This window comes from Chiloscyllium plagiosum, chromosome 14 (genome assembly GCF_004010195.1).
Source record: "Chiloscyllium plagiosum isolate BGI_BamShark_2017 chromosome 14, ASM401019v2, whole genome shotgun sequence".
In the NCBI taxonomy this organism is placed as follows: domain Eukaryota; kingdom Metazoa; phylum Chordata; class Chondrichthyes; order Orectolobiformes; family Hemiscylliidae; genus Chiloscyllium; species Chiloscyllium plagiosum.
Window position 1 is genome coordinate 34,057,513 of NC_057723.1, and position 16,460 is coordinate 34,073,972.

Here is a 16,460-nt window from a genome sequence, read left to right on the forward strand (position 1 = left end):
TTTCACTAAAAGAGGACAGCATAAGGGGATTTGATAGAACAGTTTAAACTATGAATGGATGTTCATGGCACAGAAAATTAAATTATATCCAGTGCAAACTGGAACAAGATATAACGATCAGTTCTGAGGAAGGGTCACTGGACCCAAAACGTTAACCTTGATTTCTCTTCACAGATGCTGCCAGACCTGTTGATCTTTTCCAGTAACTTCTGTTTTTGCTGTTGATCATAACTGTAAGATTTAATATAGAAATCCAGAGAAACATCTTTGTTTACAGAGCTTTTAAATTACATAAAGCATAATGAACTGATCATTAAAAGAGACCTTGTCAACATCTAATACTAGATTAAGTGCATCTGTATTCTTTTACCTTAAGGAAGCAGTGATCAAGGCTGTACAAGGAGGGATGGCAGGCATGAGATATACAGAAGTACAACCATGGAATTAAAAGATGTGGACAAGGGTGTGATCAAGCAAAATAATGCCTGCAGAGGTATTCCAACAAATGGCAGGGGGGGGGACAAAAGCTAAGCAAACTGTTTGAAAGTGCAGTTTAAACTGACTTGGAAGTTTTTTTTGCATGAGTTCTTCTTCTCACCTGAAACATTGATAAGAAATTGGCAAAGCCTCACGACCTATCAACCAACTTGAACTGAAAACAACAAAGCTGAGCAGCTGGTCAGATTCTGTGTCTCAGAAGCAGACCTCCATGTCACAATTATTAACAGGCATCAACTATCTTCCTTGTTAGTTGAAACTTTATTGCTGGAACACTCCTGCTGAACACTCTCTGCTCATTCCTGAAGAAGGGCCTGTGCCCGAAACGTCGAATCTCCTGTTCCCTGGGTGCTGCCTGACCTGCTGTGCTGTTCCAGCAATAAAGTTTCAACTTTGATCTCCAGCATCTGCAGACCTCACTTTCTATCTTCCTTGTTAGTACAGCCAAATAAAATAATTTATTTCATGTGACAAAATAAGGGGGTAGGGAGCAAGAAAGTGGTGCAGATTACCTTTGCAGCTCCAATCTGCTCCTTCCGAAATCTTTCCAATGGACTGATTAAAACATCACCAGCATTCTCAATCTGACATGAAAACAAAGCAATGTTAAAAGTGTAACTTCATAAACAGTGTAAGTTGACTGAACATGGATACGCATGACTCTGATATTTAGCAGGAGTTCCTTTCCTGTAATAAATCTGCCTGATCCAGGTACAATTCATTTCACACTCGCATATGTTTCTGATGTCAAGCCTCAATAAAGTTCCAATGATCCAAAGAATGATTTCTGAGAGCAACCAAAATCAAAGTTTCAGGTCATAAAAACACCTCAAATTCAATGTTAGCTATATCCTCATTTAAATTTTCATAGACTAGCTAACATTTTGTTTCTGTAAGTCACAGTTAAGATAAATATCTGCTCTGGTGACTTTAAAATAGCCACTTTGTAGTCTTGGTACAGTTAATACAGATTTTACTCAAGGATGTGATTGCAGATCCACTTGGTGCAAGTCCACAAAAATCTCTCTTCAAAACAAAGAATGACAATTTAGAGTTGATGTTTTTACTATCATTGCATTTACATTATATATCCTTACCAATAAGCAAAGCTATATCACTTGTATGAAAGGGGTCCCTTTCATATTTTCATTAACCATGTGAAGTGTTGTTATCACTGTGACTCTACATCTCCCTTCTACCTGCTCTCTTATCAATTCAATGGTCTTATTCATAATTGTGAAAATAGTTACTTTTTACCACTTACATTCAGTGGTAAATGGAGTGTCATGGAGTCATACAGCATAGAGAAAGGTCCTTCAGTCTATCATGTCTATGCTGACCAACAGACATCAAACTATATTAATCCTATTTAACTACACTTGATACATAGCCTACTACACCCTGGCATTTTAAGTACACACCCAGATGCTTCTTAAATGTGGAGTGTACCTGCCTCCAATACTCACTCAGGCGGCCATACCATAAACGTATGCCCTCTGGTTTTAGATATGTCTGCCATGGAGAAAAGATTCTCATCATCTACTGCCTATGCCTTTCATATTTTTGTATAAAAGTAATCTTTGGCAGACAGGATCAGCAAAAACTCCAAAGCTTTTTATAAGTAAATTAAGATCAAGAGAATTACTATGGAAAGAGCAGGACCTATTAGAGACCAAAGAAATGGGTGTGTGAAGCCAGTGGATGTGAATAAAGTCTTAAATGAGTAGTTTTCATTTGTATTCACAGAGGAGAAAGGCATTGCACTTATGGTAGTGAGGTACTAAACATATTAAGATTAATAATGAGAAAATGTTAAATCTTTTAGCAGGCATCAAGGTGATTCAGTCCCAAGGGTCTTATGAGGTATATCTCTAGCTGCTATGGGAGGCAAAGAATGAGACTGCTGGGGTCCTGGAAGATAAATTTAATATTTCGCCTCTTTGCCTTCCTAATTTCCTTGTTAAACACTCCCCTACACTCTTTACCCTTATCAAGAACCTCCCCTGTTTTTAATGCAATTCTATGCCTCTCATATTTTTATTACCTGGCATATTGCTTCCTTCATTTTCTTTATCAAACTCTTGATATCCCTTGACTTGCTGCCCTTGCCTATTCTTAGCTAGATTATCATAGCAATGGAAACACTGTCCATCATTCCTACAGTATTGGCTACAAGCTTTGCTACATGCATCTAGAAAGTAACCATAGATACAATTGTCTATTCATAGATATTAGCGTGCATTCAAATATTAATCTTGATTAATTGTCTCACTTCATACCCACTTACAGCTTTTAGGTAGAAGAATATTACAAACTTTTTTTTCTTAGACAGTGAATGAACACTGGGAAAGTCCACAATTATCACATATCTCTATCTGTACCGAGAGGTGGTGGTCAACCTTTCCCTCGAACTGCGGTATTTCAAAACATGAACCCTTCAGTATTGCAAAAAAGGACAAATGCATTAATGTAAACCACAATTACTTAATTGCCATCTCTAATACAAGATTGCTTCGCTTCTTTGCGAAATCTTAAACAACGCAAAATGAATTAAATGCACTTGTTGCACAAGATACTTTTCCTTCAACAATTTTGTTTGCCGATACTGAAGTCAAAGGCAAGTCAAATTAGACAGGTTATATAACAGACAGCTAATCAAACCAAATCGGACCCTCTACTCCCTGATGATAGGCTTGGAGACCATATTGTGCTAATTGTGTGTAATGAAATAAAGGGTAAGGGAAAAATGTCTTGCAGCATAGTGATAGTGGCTCTATTTCTGGGCCCAAATCTTTAGTTTCAAGTCTCACCTTAGGACATGATAGCAACACAAGTGCGTCATAATACATTTTACAAGGTTGATTGAAAGAAAAGGATACATTTACAACAGTTAACATATGGCTTGTGAAGATAAAGCAAACATGCAAAAATATTTCCAAAGTCATACAGAATTTAACTTTTGTATTTTAGTAAAATGTAATTCAATTATATTAAAATGTTGAAGTTTTAAGCATGTATTTACTGTACAAACCAGGAGGGGGCTCAATTACACCAACAATTCATGAGTTGTTTTGCCTCCGAATCTCTGCTTAAAATTCCACAGAATACTGAACATTCCAAAAGCACATTCTATATTTCCCAAATAAAATATTATTCTTATGTCAATCATAGTGATCCATGTCATAAGTAGTTCCTAAGAAATCACTTACCAAACGCCCCCGCTCATCTTCAAGGCTCCTTAGAACTCCTGCAAACTCCTGAAGTGACCTCGCTTTGAAAGAAAGTATAATTAGCCAATAGAAATGATTAAAATTGCTGATAGAAAAAAATAATACCAATCTATGCCACTGCATTAAAAAGGCACAAATTAGATTGTAGCCATCAAATACACAAACAAAACTGAATATATTGAATCATGCAGTGGCATAGTTCACTGGTGTTTCAACATATAGCCCTTGCCTTTCTCTCATTAGCCTGACCCTGCATTTACAGTTACAAATAGATCTCATGCTCCATTCATTTATGTAGAAGACCAAAATGTATAAGGGAAAACACAAGTTAAAGAAATAGAGTTGAAACTAACACAATCTATCTACTAACCAACTGCCACCAAAAGCAGAACATTGTCTCAAATTAGAACCCTGAGGGGAACTGGAGGCAATCACTTGGAGAAATGACAACAGTAAATACTTATTTTAAATACAAATTCTGATCTTCTATACTTTGGTGGTCATCTTTTTTTCCCCATTTATCCATCACAAACCAAAGGTAGTTCATGACAATGAGATACCACTCTAAATGAAGTGATGAACAGTGGAAGAGTAATAGGTTACAAAGACTATATTGAGACTAGAACCATTTGTTGTTTACAATGAACTGAATTAGATGTGCAGGTATTACCTATGATGTAAATCGTTCAGTGCGTGAGCGCTGAAGACATAAGATGCTGAGTGAACTAAACAAGTCGGAGAAGGAGTAACAAGTCATTATTAACCAATTTTGCATGATGATCATTAAATAATTTATCTTTTTGGACTGTGAAGCTTGTCATTAATAACATAAGAAGAAGAAAATAAAATAAAACTCACCTATATGGATCTCATCATCTGTCTCCGCATCTCCAATACACTGAAACTTAAATTCATTTAAAGATTCAGCGAACTTCTTCTTTGCAACAGACAGATCTGAATAGAGACAGCAAAAACAATTAAGGTTGTTTTCTTTTCAAACAATACTGTGGCAATTTGTTTGTTACATTTACAACCTGTTTTGGATGGCAGGAGACAAGTGTGGGTTTACGTAACTGGCCCAATGAAATTACGTAGTGCTTTAAGGCATTCTAATACGCTATGTTGTTAAATCAGCAGAGTAGCACAAACCACTAAGCTTCTGTCAAAGTTGACACCTGAAAATCATTAAATTCAGTTGCTCATTTCTTTTTACAGGTTGGGAGGTGTATACACCATGAACAGCAGTGGAAATGTCAGGGAAGTGGGGAGGCAGGGAAAGTTTAGGGAAACAAACACTGTGTGCAACAATAACCCAATTTACCCATAACCTACCAGTTGCCATTTGACCATGATGGGCTTCATGGAACCCAAGCTGAATAGGCTTGTCTGTGACTGCAATTGAAGTTTTCTAGAGCTGAATTTAAGCAGCTTAAGAGAGAAAGCAGCAACTACAATTTTTTCAAGTCAGGAGATAACAGGGATGCGGCACTAACCATAAACAGAGTCCATGTCTCAGCACTGAGTATGGATGAAGCAAACTCAGACTGGAAGGTTGCTCATGTTGTCCCCCTGTACAAGAAGGATAGTAGGGATATTCCAGGTAACTACAGACCAGTGAGCCTGACATCGGTGGTGGGAACGTTGCTGAAGAGGGTACTGAGGGATAGAATCTATTTATATTTAGAAAAGGATGGGCTTATCAGTGATAGGCAACATGGTTTTGTGCGGGGGAGATCGTGCCTTACCAACCTAATAGAATTCTTCGAGGAAGTGATCAAGTTAATAGATGAAGGAAGGGCTGTTGTTGTCATATACATGGCCTTTAGTAAGGCGTTTGATAAGGTTCCCCATGGTAGACTAATAGAGAAGGTGAAGTCACATGGTGTGCAGGGTGTTCTAGCTAGGTGGATAAAGAACTGGTTGAGCAACTCGAGACAGAGAGTAGTAGTTGAAGGGAGCTTCTCGAAATGGAGAAAGGTGACCAGTAGTGTTCCACAGGGGCCAGTGTTGGGGCCAATGTTGTTTGTAATATACATAAATGATCTGAAAGAGGGCACTGTTGGTATGATCATCGAGTTTGCCGATGACACGAAGATTGGTGGAGTAGCAGAAAGCATAAGGGACTGTCAAAGAATATAGGTGGATATAGATAGACTGGAGAGTTGGGCAGAAAAGTGGCAGATGGATTTCAATCCGGACAAATGTGAGGTGATGCATTTAGTCAAGACTAATTCTAGAGCGAATTATACAATGAATGGAAGAGCCTTGGGAAAAGTTGATGGGCAGGGAGATCTGGGAGTGCAGGTCCATTGTACCCTGAAGGTTGCTGCACAGGTGGATATAGTGATCAAGAAGGCATACAGTATGCTTCTTTCATCAGATGGAGTATTGAGTATAAGAGCTGGCAAGTCATGTTAAAATTGTACAAGACATTGGTTCGGCCGCATTTAGAAACTGTGTACAGTTCTGGTCACCACATTACCAAAAGGATGTGGAAGCTTTGGAGAGGGTGCAGAGAAGGTTTACGAGGATGTTGCCTGGTATGGAAGGTGCTAGCTATGAAGAGAGTTTGAGTAGTTAAGGTTTCATTAGAAAAAAGGAGATTGAGGGGGGGACCTGATTGAGGTTTACAAAATCATGAAGGGTATAGACAGGGTGGATACAGATCAGCTTTTTCCCAGGGTGAAGGATTCAACAAGAGGTCACGCTTTCAAGGTGAGAGGTGGAAAGTTTAAGGGAGATACACGTGGCAAGTACTTAATGCAGAGGGTGGTGGGTGCCTGGAATGTATTGCCAGTAGAGGTGGTAGAGGCAGGCACGGTAGATTCATTTAAGATACGTCTGGACAGATGCATGAGTAGATGGGGTGCAGAGGGATACAGATGCTTAGGAATTGACCGACAGGTTTAGACAATACATTTGGATCGGCTCCGGCTTGGAGGGCCGAAGGGCCTATTCCTGGGCTGTAAATTTTCTTTGTTCTTTGTTCTTAATGCTGTTTTGTAACTGGCCACGAGCTGTGCATGTGCAGCCAGAGGTGACATAAACGGATGTGAGGAGGCAATGGCCCAGATGCAGTAGCGCTAGACTACTAAGCTAGCTTATTATTCTAGGGACTGGTTTAAATCCCATCATAGCAGATGGTAGAATTTGAATTCAATGAAAATCTGGAATTAATAATCTAATAATGACCACGAAACCATTCAATTGTCAGGAAAACCGATCTGGTTCACTAAAACCTTTTGGAAAGTAAACTGCCATCTTTACTTGGTCTGACCTATATGTGACTCCAGATTCTTAACTGCCCTGTGGGCAATTAGGAATGGACAAAAAATGGTGGCCTAGCCAGCGATACCCACACCTATGAATGAACTTTTAAAAAAAGCATCTATTTTCATTTGTTGCCAGTTAGTATGCTGATTCAGGATGAAGGGCTTATGCCTGAAACGTCAATTCTCCTGCTCCTCGGATGCTGCCTGACCTGCTGGACTTTTCCAGCACTACACTCTCGACTCTGATCTCCAGCATCTGCAGTCCTCACTTTCTGGTTCCACACCCAGTACAAAATATTACCATATCAATCACTCATCACAGATGCATTGCCTGCTACTTTGAAAGTCCGACATAAGAGTTATAAATTGGTGCAACTATATTTGTAATTTAGTACCATTTTCACAGTGCTTTCTATTAAGAAACAATTGCTCACTTTCAACAATTTTTTCGGACAAAATAGGGTTACACAAGGGACAGAACTGAGTACTTTAACCTAAAATTCAGCTGAGTGGCCTTTTTCCACATTCCAATAATACATCCACAACAGCGGTTTATAATAAAAACAATCCATATTGATAATACATAATCAAACTTGTTAATTAACAAGGATATATCTGTCACCAGTTTCAAGGAGCTACAAAAACGTTACTTAACCTGTCCCTTCCAGAAAATCGTTCCACTGTTTAGTTTGTGATGTTGGGGTAAACTGGTTTTTACAGTTTAGTATGCTGATTCATAGACAGATCCAGGTATTCAAATGTTCAACCTGAATCCAGGTCATGAATCCAGTCAAAACCTAGAGAAATATGCAGTGTCGATTGGATGGGTTTGACCCAAATTACAAATCTGATGAGAAACAGCAGTTGCTTTGTTCCAATGAAGCTCAAAGTGAAATGCTATTCCTTTTGAGGCACCTTAAAGCCTTCTGGACAAACACTAAGTTCAACAATTTCAACCATAATCTTGGTTTCATTTTATTTCCAAGTGGTAGTTTTAGTTGTTCTTAAATTTATTCTTGGACACCAGCTGTTGATTGGTCAGCTATTCACATCTCCTCTGGGAAAATCTTTTGTTTCTTTACTTGTAGCATTACTACTTAATTTGGCTATTCCCACTAACTTTTGAAATTTAATGATTCCCATTTTCTATACTTTTTTTTGTCCTGTCATAAACCCCCCCCCCCCCGCCATTTACATCTCACTAGTATAAACCCACTTGTAACTTTTAATCAGTTCAAATGAAAGGTCACAATCTGAAATATTACCTCATTTTCTCTGTCCACAGAATCCGCCAGACCTGCTGAACTTTTCAAGCATTTTCTGCATGCAGCACATCAATATAGCCTTATTGCCTCACCACCCATTACCCCCAGGAGTTACAATACAACCATCTCTTCACGAATTGAGCTACTTCTCAGAAACTCAGCAAAAAAATGACAAACAGCAACTGAGATCAATGTAAAACCAATACTGAAAACCTGTTCACAAATATCATCTCACTTGCAAAAAAAAATGAGGAAAACAAAATTAAAAAAGGAAACAAAATAACAAAAGTTATGAGGAAAACAAAATTGCTCATGTCTAGTTTGCTCCATGTCTTTAAAATTTTCAAAAATGAAGAGGAAAAAACTTAAAGTATCAAGTCAATCCTGAAAACCTAACTGTTTGTTTCTGGTAAAGATCAGGACATCTATTTATCCTGATAGCAAAAAAAAATGAAGGCACAGGCGGCTATCAAAAAACAAACTTGACAGAAATACAAAATACAAGGTGGACAACCAGGTGTATTTTATTACAGAATCCCTACAGTGTGGTAGCAACAACCCCCCCCCCAAAACAAAGAGCATCACACCCAAATCGACCCCCACTACCCTATCCCTATAACTCGGCATTTCCCATGGCTAAGCCACCTAACCTGAACACCTCTCAACCGAGGAAGGAAACCAGAACATCCAGAAATCCATGCAGACATAGGGACAACGGGCAAACTCCACACTGACAGTCGCCCAAGGCTGGAATTTAACCAAGGTCCCAGGTGCTGTGAGGCAGCAGTGCTAACTTCTGAGCCATCGTGCCATTCATTATTACACTCCAATAAGACAAATCCATGCATACTTCAGCATTGCATAAACTACAACTTCAAGCCTAACGTTATGAGGGGCCACTACATGTGAAAAAATTTCAGATTTTAGATCATCAATTGAAAAATAGGAAATGGGAATAAAGATTCTCTAAAACAGACATGTTTGATTTGATTTGACAAAATATACTTATATGGCTACATCATGTTATATAAAACAGTCCTGCTTGGATATTAAACATCACAGAAAATTTTATTCCCAGCCTTCATTAGGAAATGCAGTACTCAGGCTCCCAGATCTCTCACTGTTGAACTGTAGCATATCAACATGGCTCGGAAAAACCTCCACAGTGCAGGCCCTTTCTCTTGACCTTCAGACATATAATCCAATTAAACACCAAATATATGGCTTTTGTGGCTTTCAAGATCTCAGTAGATATGAAAATATTTTCTTAATTTTAAACTATTTCCTTTTAAAAAATAAATTTATTTCCTAAAAACAATTAAAGCCTCAAAAACACTCCTTTCTTTCTTTGTTACCAAATATATGATTGTCATTTTTTTAAAATTTCTACATGTAAATAAAGGATAGTGCTCAAAGAATTTGTCCAGAGCTTATTTCTCATTATTACAGGGAGGCCTGTTATAAATGAAGAGAGGTTTTGAATATGCACATCATAAGAAAATAAAGCAGCGGCTTGAAGAATGACCAAAAAAATTACAGAAACTTAAGGAGTATTTCACTATAATGCAAGAGGGGTCTCATACAAAGGCAATCAGCAAAGCCAACAACAACCACAAGCATCTAATTCTTCTAATAGGATAGAAGATAAGGATATAAAATGTGACAACTACACCTAAAAACGTTACAAAAAGGTTCATTTCATTCAGTGCAAGTTGATGGTGAAAGTGTATTTGGAAATGGCCAGTATACTCTCCAAGATCAGTTATGTTTACCTTTGATTTGCAAACTTTTTCCAACATCACCGACAGCACTGACTAATGATGGATTAATGATTACCGAAGCCCTGTCAGTATTCAATATCACGAAAACTCAGAGGATTGCTGAAAAGCTTTGCTTATATTTTGTGACAAGGCAACATTGATTAACCTTGGACTGAGACTTGAAGAAACACTTGAAAATAGAGCAAGAGTACTGGAGCTTATACTGAATGTGTTATTGCAGTCATGTACAGATTAGAAGAACATTGACCAGCTTTGAGGGGAGGCAATGAAAATTTTGGTTCATCTTATAATGGAAACTTTCTTGGCTTAATAGAACTTGTTTTTAGGTTTGATCCATTTCCTACCAACCATATAAAACATTACAGAAGCAGTGGATCTAGAGACCTTTATGGCTGTCAAAACCAATGTGATAAATTCATCCACATTATGGCTGAGAAAAAGAAAGTGCTTTGTGAATGACTTGAGAATAGCAGAATACTTCCGTTTGTCTGTTATCTTCACAGCATATCTTCCACCTGTTCATCTACTAACTGCTATTTTAAAACGTGTGTCAACCAATGATCATTTCCCATTGAACACTAAGACTTTTCTTGAATTAGAATAGCATCGTGATGAAAATATGGCCGACATGGGTGCTGGATTGTTTAGGTAATGAATAAAAACCAAAAGAACTGTAGATGCTGTAGAACAGAAACAAAAACAAATTGTTGGAAATGCTCAGCAGGTCTGGCAGCATCTGTGGACGGAAATCAGAGTTAACATTTCAGGTTGAGTGACCCTTCCTCAGAATGCTAATTTGATCTCAGCAAGTGCAGAGGACAGACAATTGATTATGCAGCTAAAATGGCAGGAACACTCAAATGACATAGAGCAAAAAGAAAAATAAATTGATATTGGACTTCTGCTCCTAAGAAATCTAACTGAAGTTTTTAAAACATTCTTGTGGTTTTTAATTGTGAAGACGACCAGGAAGGGATTTGTTATTGTATTGTTGATAGATCTGGAAAATATCTGTAACATCCACAAGTGATAAAATTATGTTGACAGGTTAAACAGATGCTGATTCTCATGGTGATCATAATAATGTAGTTGAACAAACAATTAAATAGTTTATTGATCAATTGCAGCTAGGAAGAACAGTAATTTTTTTTAAAATTTCTTTATATTTCGATTTACAAGACCATCTCTGAAACACAATGCTCGCCTTGCAAAGCAAGGTATAAAACTGTTTCCAACGAATAACTTGGTGCTTAAATCAGGCAGTCAAGTCAGTTAAACAAGGTATGATCAACAAGGAGATGACTATGCTAATCAGTGTTCATATGTCTGCTGATATATCTTGTGTTGTAGCCTTTCATGTAGAACAATATCAAATGTTGTTTGGAAATCAAAGTATACAACATTAATCAGGAGGGTTCTTGAGCACAGAATCCCTGTCCCTGGGCCAGAAGGCCACTGTTCCAAGTCCCACCTGCTGCAGGGGCGTGTGATGTCTCTGATCAGATTGATTAGAAAATACCTAGCACACCTATCTGGACCCTTTTACCCAATTTGCTTCTTCAAAAGGCTTTAATAAATTAGGTAAACAATTTCCTTTTCACAAATACATGCGATTAGGCAGTCAAGAATACAATTTTTATGTGGCCTACTATAATCTCATTAGTAGTGGATTTTAGACACAGCATTACTACAGATGTTAGACAAACCTATTTTAAAAATCTTGATTTCTGTCTTCCCTTTTCCTTGAAAACAGTGTTAGTTAATCTCCCATCAGTTAGGTGCTTCCTGTTTGTCTACTCCAGTCACACAAACAGCTTTCTACCATCATACTCTATTTCCTGTCCACCAAGCCAATTTTGGATCCAACTTGCCAACTTACCCTGGATCCTATGCACTTTTACCTTTATTTTCAGTCTCCCATTTAGGACCTTGCCAAGGACTTACTAAAATCCATATAAACGAGATCAACTACATTTCCCCCCACAGACAGGCTTTCTCTGGGTTACGAACGCCCGAGTTATGAACAGACCTCCGTGAAGCCTACTATTTAAAAAAATCCAGCACCAGGTCTATCCTCTCCAGCAGCAGGTCAACCATCTAATTAATAAAGTAATCTTAATTATTAATTAAGGCCCCTTTCAGTACGCAAGACATTGATTTAAACAAGTGTAAGTGTTAACCTTTAATCATTATCTTTTTGATCTAAACAGTTTAAGAAATGTTTCTTTAATGTTTTTATACTAAAACACACACACACACACACACATGCAAATATTGTACTGTAGTTACATTTATGATTATGTTTAAGATGTTTTAGGTAAAATAAATGCTATGCACTAAGACAAACATTTGACTAATTGACGCTAGATGTGAACCATACATAACTGTACCAACTTGCATATAAATTTGACTTACAGACTTAAAAACAGAACCTGGGGACTTCTTGTACACGCTTGGTCACCTCCCCACTAAATTTGTTAGGCATGATCTTCATCCAACAAAGCCATGCCCACTGACCCTGATCAAACTTTGCCTCTCTAAATGGAAATTAATTTTCTCCTTCAAAATCTTCAAAATAACTGTGAAGTGTCCTTTTGTCTGCAGATTGAATAACAATGTTATCTTTTTTGAGTCCTTCTAGTGCTTTCATTTCTTGTGTATTGAGTGTGTTTCTTTCCTTTTTTTCCTGCTTAACCGAACAGGCTACATTGAGAAAGAGAACATACTGCCTGCAGGTACCAACACTTACCAACAGGTAGTAACAGAGCCGACCCCACAACTAGAGAACCAAATCACAGCCCTACTCAAAAAACATCCGAAATCTGGAGAATTAAACAAGACAGACTTCCAAAAAATGAAACCAGACAGATCCAACACACCACGCTTGTACGGATTACCCTAAATTCACAAACCAGGAGCACCCCCCTCAAACCCATAGGCTCGTTATTTGGAACGCCAATGTACAGATTAGCCAAGGAACTACACCTAAAGACTAAAACTCTTATTGAAAACTCATACCACTCCATTCACTCCACCCAAGAAATACGGAACACCAAAGACACTAAGATAAAACAGGATGAAATAATGGTCTCCATTGACATAACAGTCCTGTTCACATCCATCGACATCAACCTGGCCAAAGAAACACTGACTACACTATAAGAACCAAAAGATACATACACCAAAGACGACCAACCATCAGCAAAGACAACATCAAGCTAGAGGATCTATGCCTTACCACCCATTTCACTTTCAATAACAAAATTACAGAAAAACCAAACAGAACACCCATGGGATCTCTGATATCAGGGTTCTTAGAGGCAGTAATGCAGAGACTTGAACAAACAGCTCTACCAACCATCCAAACAAACTTTGGGTCCGTTACATGGATGACACCTTTGTCATCACTAAACAAAACAAATTAGAGGAAACCTTCAAGACAATCAATAATATCCTTTGTGGCATAAAATTCACAAAAGAGAAGGAAAACAACAACAAACTGCCATTCCTAGATGTCACAGCGGAGCGAACAGCCAATGGGGAACTTTAAACCAGCGTCTACGGGAAAACACCACATATAGACCAAATACCGAACTAAAGAACGAATCATCTCAACACCCACAAACTAAGCTGCATTAGAACACCATTTCAACAAGCCACAACACATTGCAGCAAAGCAGAACTATGAAGAGCAGAGGAAAGTCACCTATACGGCATATTCAAAAAGAACGGGTATCCAATGAACACAGTCCGCCAATTTCTCAGCAACAAATCCAAACAAGCAGACAAAACACAACCAGAAACCATTGTCACTCTCCCCTACATCAAAGACATCTCAGAAATGAATGCCAGACTACTCAGACATCTTGGTATCATGGCAGCCCACAAACCCACCAACACACTAAAACAGCAGGTAATGAACTTGAAAGACTCTATACTGACAACAAACAAAACAAAAGTCATTTACAAAATACTTTGCAAGAACTGTAACAAATACTACATTTGATAAACAGGTAGAAAACTAACAGGATACATTAACATCAACGAGCCACAAAAGGACATGACCTAATATCACTGTTATCCTTTACATTCAGATGAGGAAGGACACCACTTTGACTGTGGCAACACATCCATCCTCGGACAAGCCAAACAGAGATACACAAAAATGCCTAGAAGCATGGCATTCCAATCAGACCTCTACCAACAAACACATCGACTTGCCTAGTTACCACCCTCTGAGAAAAGGAACAGGCAATGACATCACCAACCCAAGGGAACATAAACAAAATAGAAAGTGGGTCATAACACCAGTGCTTCACCAGAGGCTCATTAATGATGTTACCCAGTATGGTGAAGAAATGTCCGAAAAATGAACCTTCCAGCTCAGCGAGCAAACTTACATTCATATCTCTAGTAGAATGGTGCAAAGGTCTGATTTCTGGATCAATGGAACAAATTCTGGGGCAGATGGGATCTGTACAAGAAGGATGGGTTACACATTAACAGGATTAGACAACATACACTCATGTGGAGATTTATTGGTGCTATGATGGAAAATTTAAACTTGCTCATTAGGGTAATGGGAACCAAAAAGATATTCGGATAGAACAAAAACTGTAAATGAAAATTTCAAACAGCATCAAACTCCTAGAACAGTGTTAAAAACACAACTAAAAGCCTATCTGAATGCAAATAGCATTTTCAACAAGCTAGGAAATTTATGGCGCTAATACAGTTGAATAGTATGCTTCAATTACTATTATTGAGACATGGTTATAGGACAACTAGGAACACATTACCAAACAATAACTCTCTTTTCTTTAGCAATTTCTGTTTATGTTTCAAGTTCAGTGATCTTTCTCCAGAACCAAACCAATTCTTGTTTTTATTTCAGATTTCCAGCATTAGCAACTTTGTTTTATTATGACAAAACTTTAGTTATTACTTAACATTTAAGGCAAGGGAGAGAAAAACGAATTCAGGTAGCAATAAGGAGGGATGGGATCAGTTATGAGCAAGAAGACTTCCATCTGTAAGAACAAGACAGAATCTGTTTGGCTTCAGTTAAGGAGCATCAAAGCACAGCAAACATTGGTAGGAGTAGTTTACCAGTCATGAAACCGTAGGGGCTATGCAGAGCATTGGATAAAGTAAGATGTTAGAGATGCACGTAGACAAGGAGAACGCTAAAATCATGGGTAATTCAATGTAAATTGGTGTGATGGAGGAAGAATTTAGAGATTATGTTTGTGTTTCCTGGAGCAATATGATGAGGAATTAACTAGGGAACAGGCTATTTTAGATTAGTATTGCACAATAAGGCTAATTAATAATAGTTTTATGAAAGGAACCTTTAGTAAATAGTGACCATTGTTTTTAGAATTTTTGATGAAGTTTCAAAAAAGAGGTAGGTCATCTTTAATCAAACACAATTCACAACCACATGTCCAGCATGTAATAGAATCAATCCCTACAGTGTAGAAAGAATGGAGTCTGCACTGACCTTCTGAAAAGCTTTCCACCAAGATCCATCCCTCCCTCAATATCGTAACCCTGCAAGGGTTTTTTTTAAACCATGGCTAAGTCACCTAACCTGCATGTCCTTGGACATTACTGGACATTTTTTACCACGGCCAATCCACCTAACCTGCACATCTTTGGACTATGGAAGGAAACCACAGCTCCCAGAGGGAACCTATGCAGACCTGGGGAGAACATGTAAACCCCACACAGAGAGTCACCAAAGGCTGGAATCAAGCCCAGAACCCTCATGCTGAGGCAGCAGTGCTCACCACTGTGCCACCATGCCACCCCAACCTACCATTACCAAGAAGCATACAAGACAACATGCCAAGAGCAGCACTAAGCATACCGAAAAATAAGATCCCAAGCTGGTAAAGTTGCAACACAAGACTATTTTCATATCAAACATTTTAGCAACAAGAGACCCCTAGACAGTGGTAAGCAACTCCACAACGAGTAGATCAAAGCTTTGGAGTCCTTCCACATACAGTATTAAATGGTGTATGGCAACTAAACAACTCAATAAGGGAGGGCTTCAGAGATGCCTCATCCTCAATAATATGGGAGGTAATGCAAGAAATAATATTGAAACATTCGCAACAATTTCAACCAGCAGTGCCAATTCATTTTGGTCTTCTCCAAAGGACCCCAGCATCACAGATTCCCGTCTTCGGTTCATATAACATCAAGAAATGCTGGAGGAACTGGATACTACAATGGTGTAGGCCCTGACAATATTCCAGCAACAGTACTGGAGATGTGAGCTCCAGAATTTGCTACATTCTTAGCCAAGCTGTTCCAGTATAGCTGCACATCATTGGCAACTATCTGACAATGTGGAAAAATTGCCCTGGTTGTATCCTACACACAAAATGAAACTCCATCTCAGAT

At 38.3% G+C, this 16,460-nt stretch overlaps 1 protein-coding gene across 11 annotated transcripts in view; it reads right to left on the reverse strand.

Annotated features, from left to right (window-relative positions):
* Positions 1 to 16,460, reverse strand: part of LOC122556611 (rho GTPase-activating protein 26-like) — a 241,669-nt gene that overhangs the window by 159,690 nt on the left and 65,519 nt on the right. For all 11 annotated transcript variants that reach the window (XR_006313586.1, XM_043703510.1, XM_043703505.1 and 8 more), the window contains exons 2-4: positions 4,587 to 4,682; positions 3,708 to 3,769; positions 1,011 to 1,082 (exon numbers count right to left, since the gene is read on the reverse strand). Coding sequence is in view for 10 of the 11 variants with exons in the window: in XM_043703510.1 (XP_043559445.1) it covers positions 1,011 to 1,082; positions 3,708 to 3,769; positions 4,587 to 4,682 (230 nt within the window). In the remaining variant the exon portion in view is untranslated. The remainder of the gene's footprint in view (positions 1 to 1,010; positions 1,083 to 3,707; positions 3,770 to 4,586; positions 4,683 to 16,460) is intronic.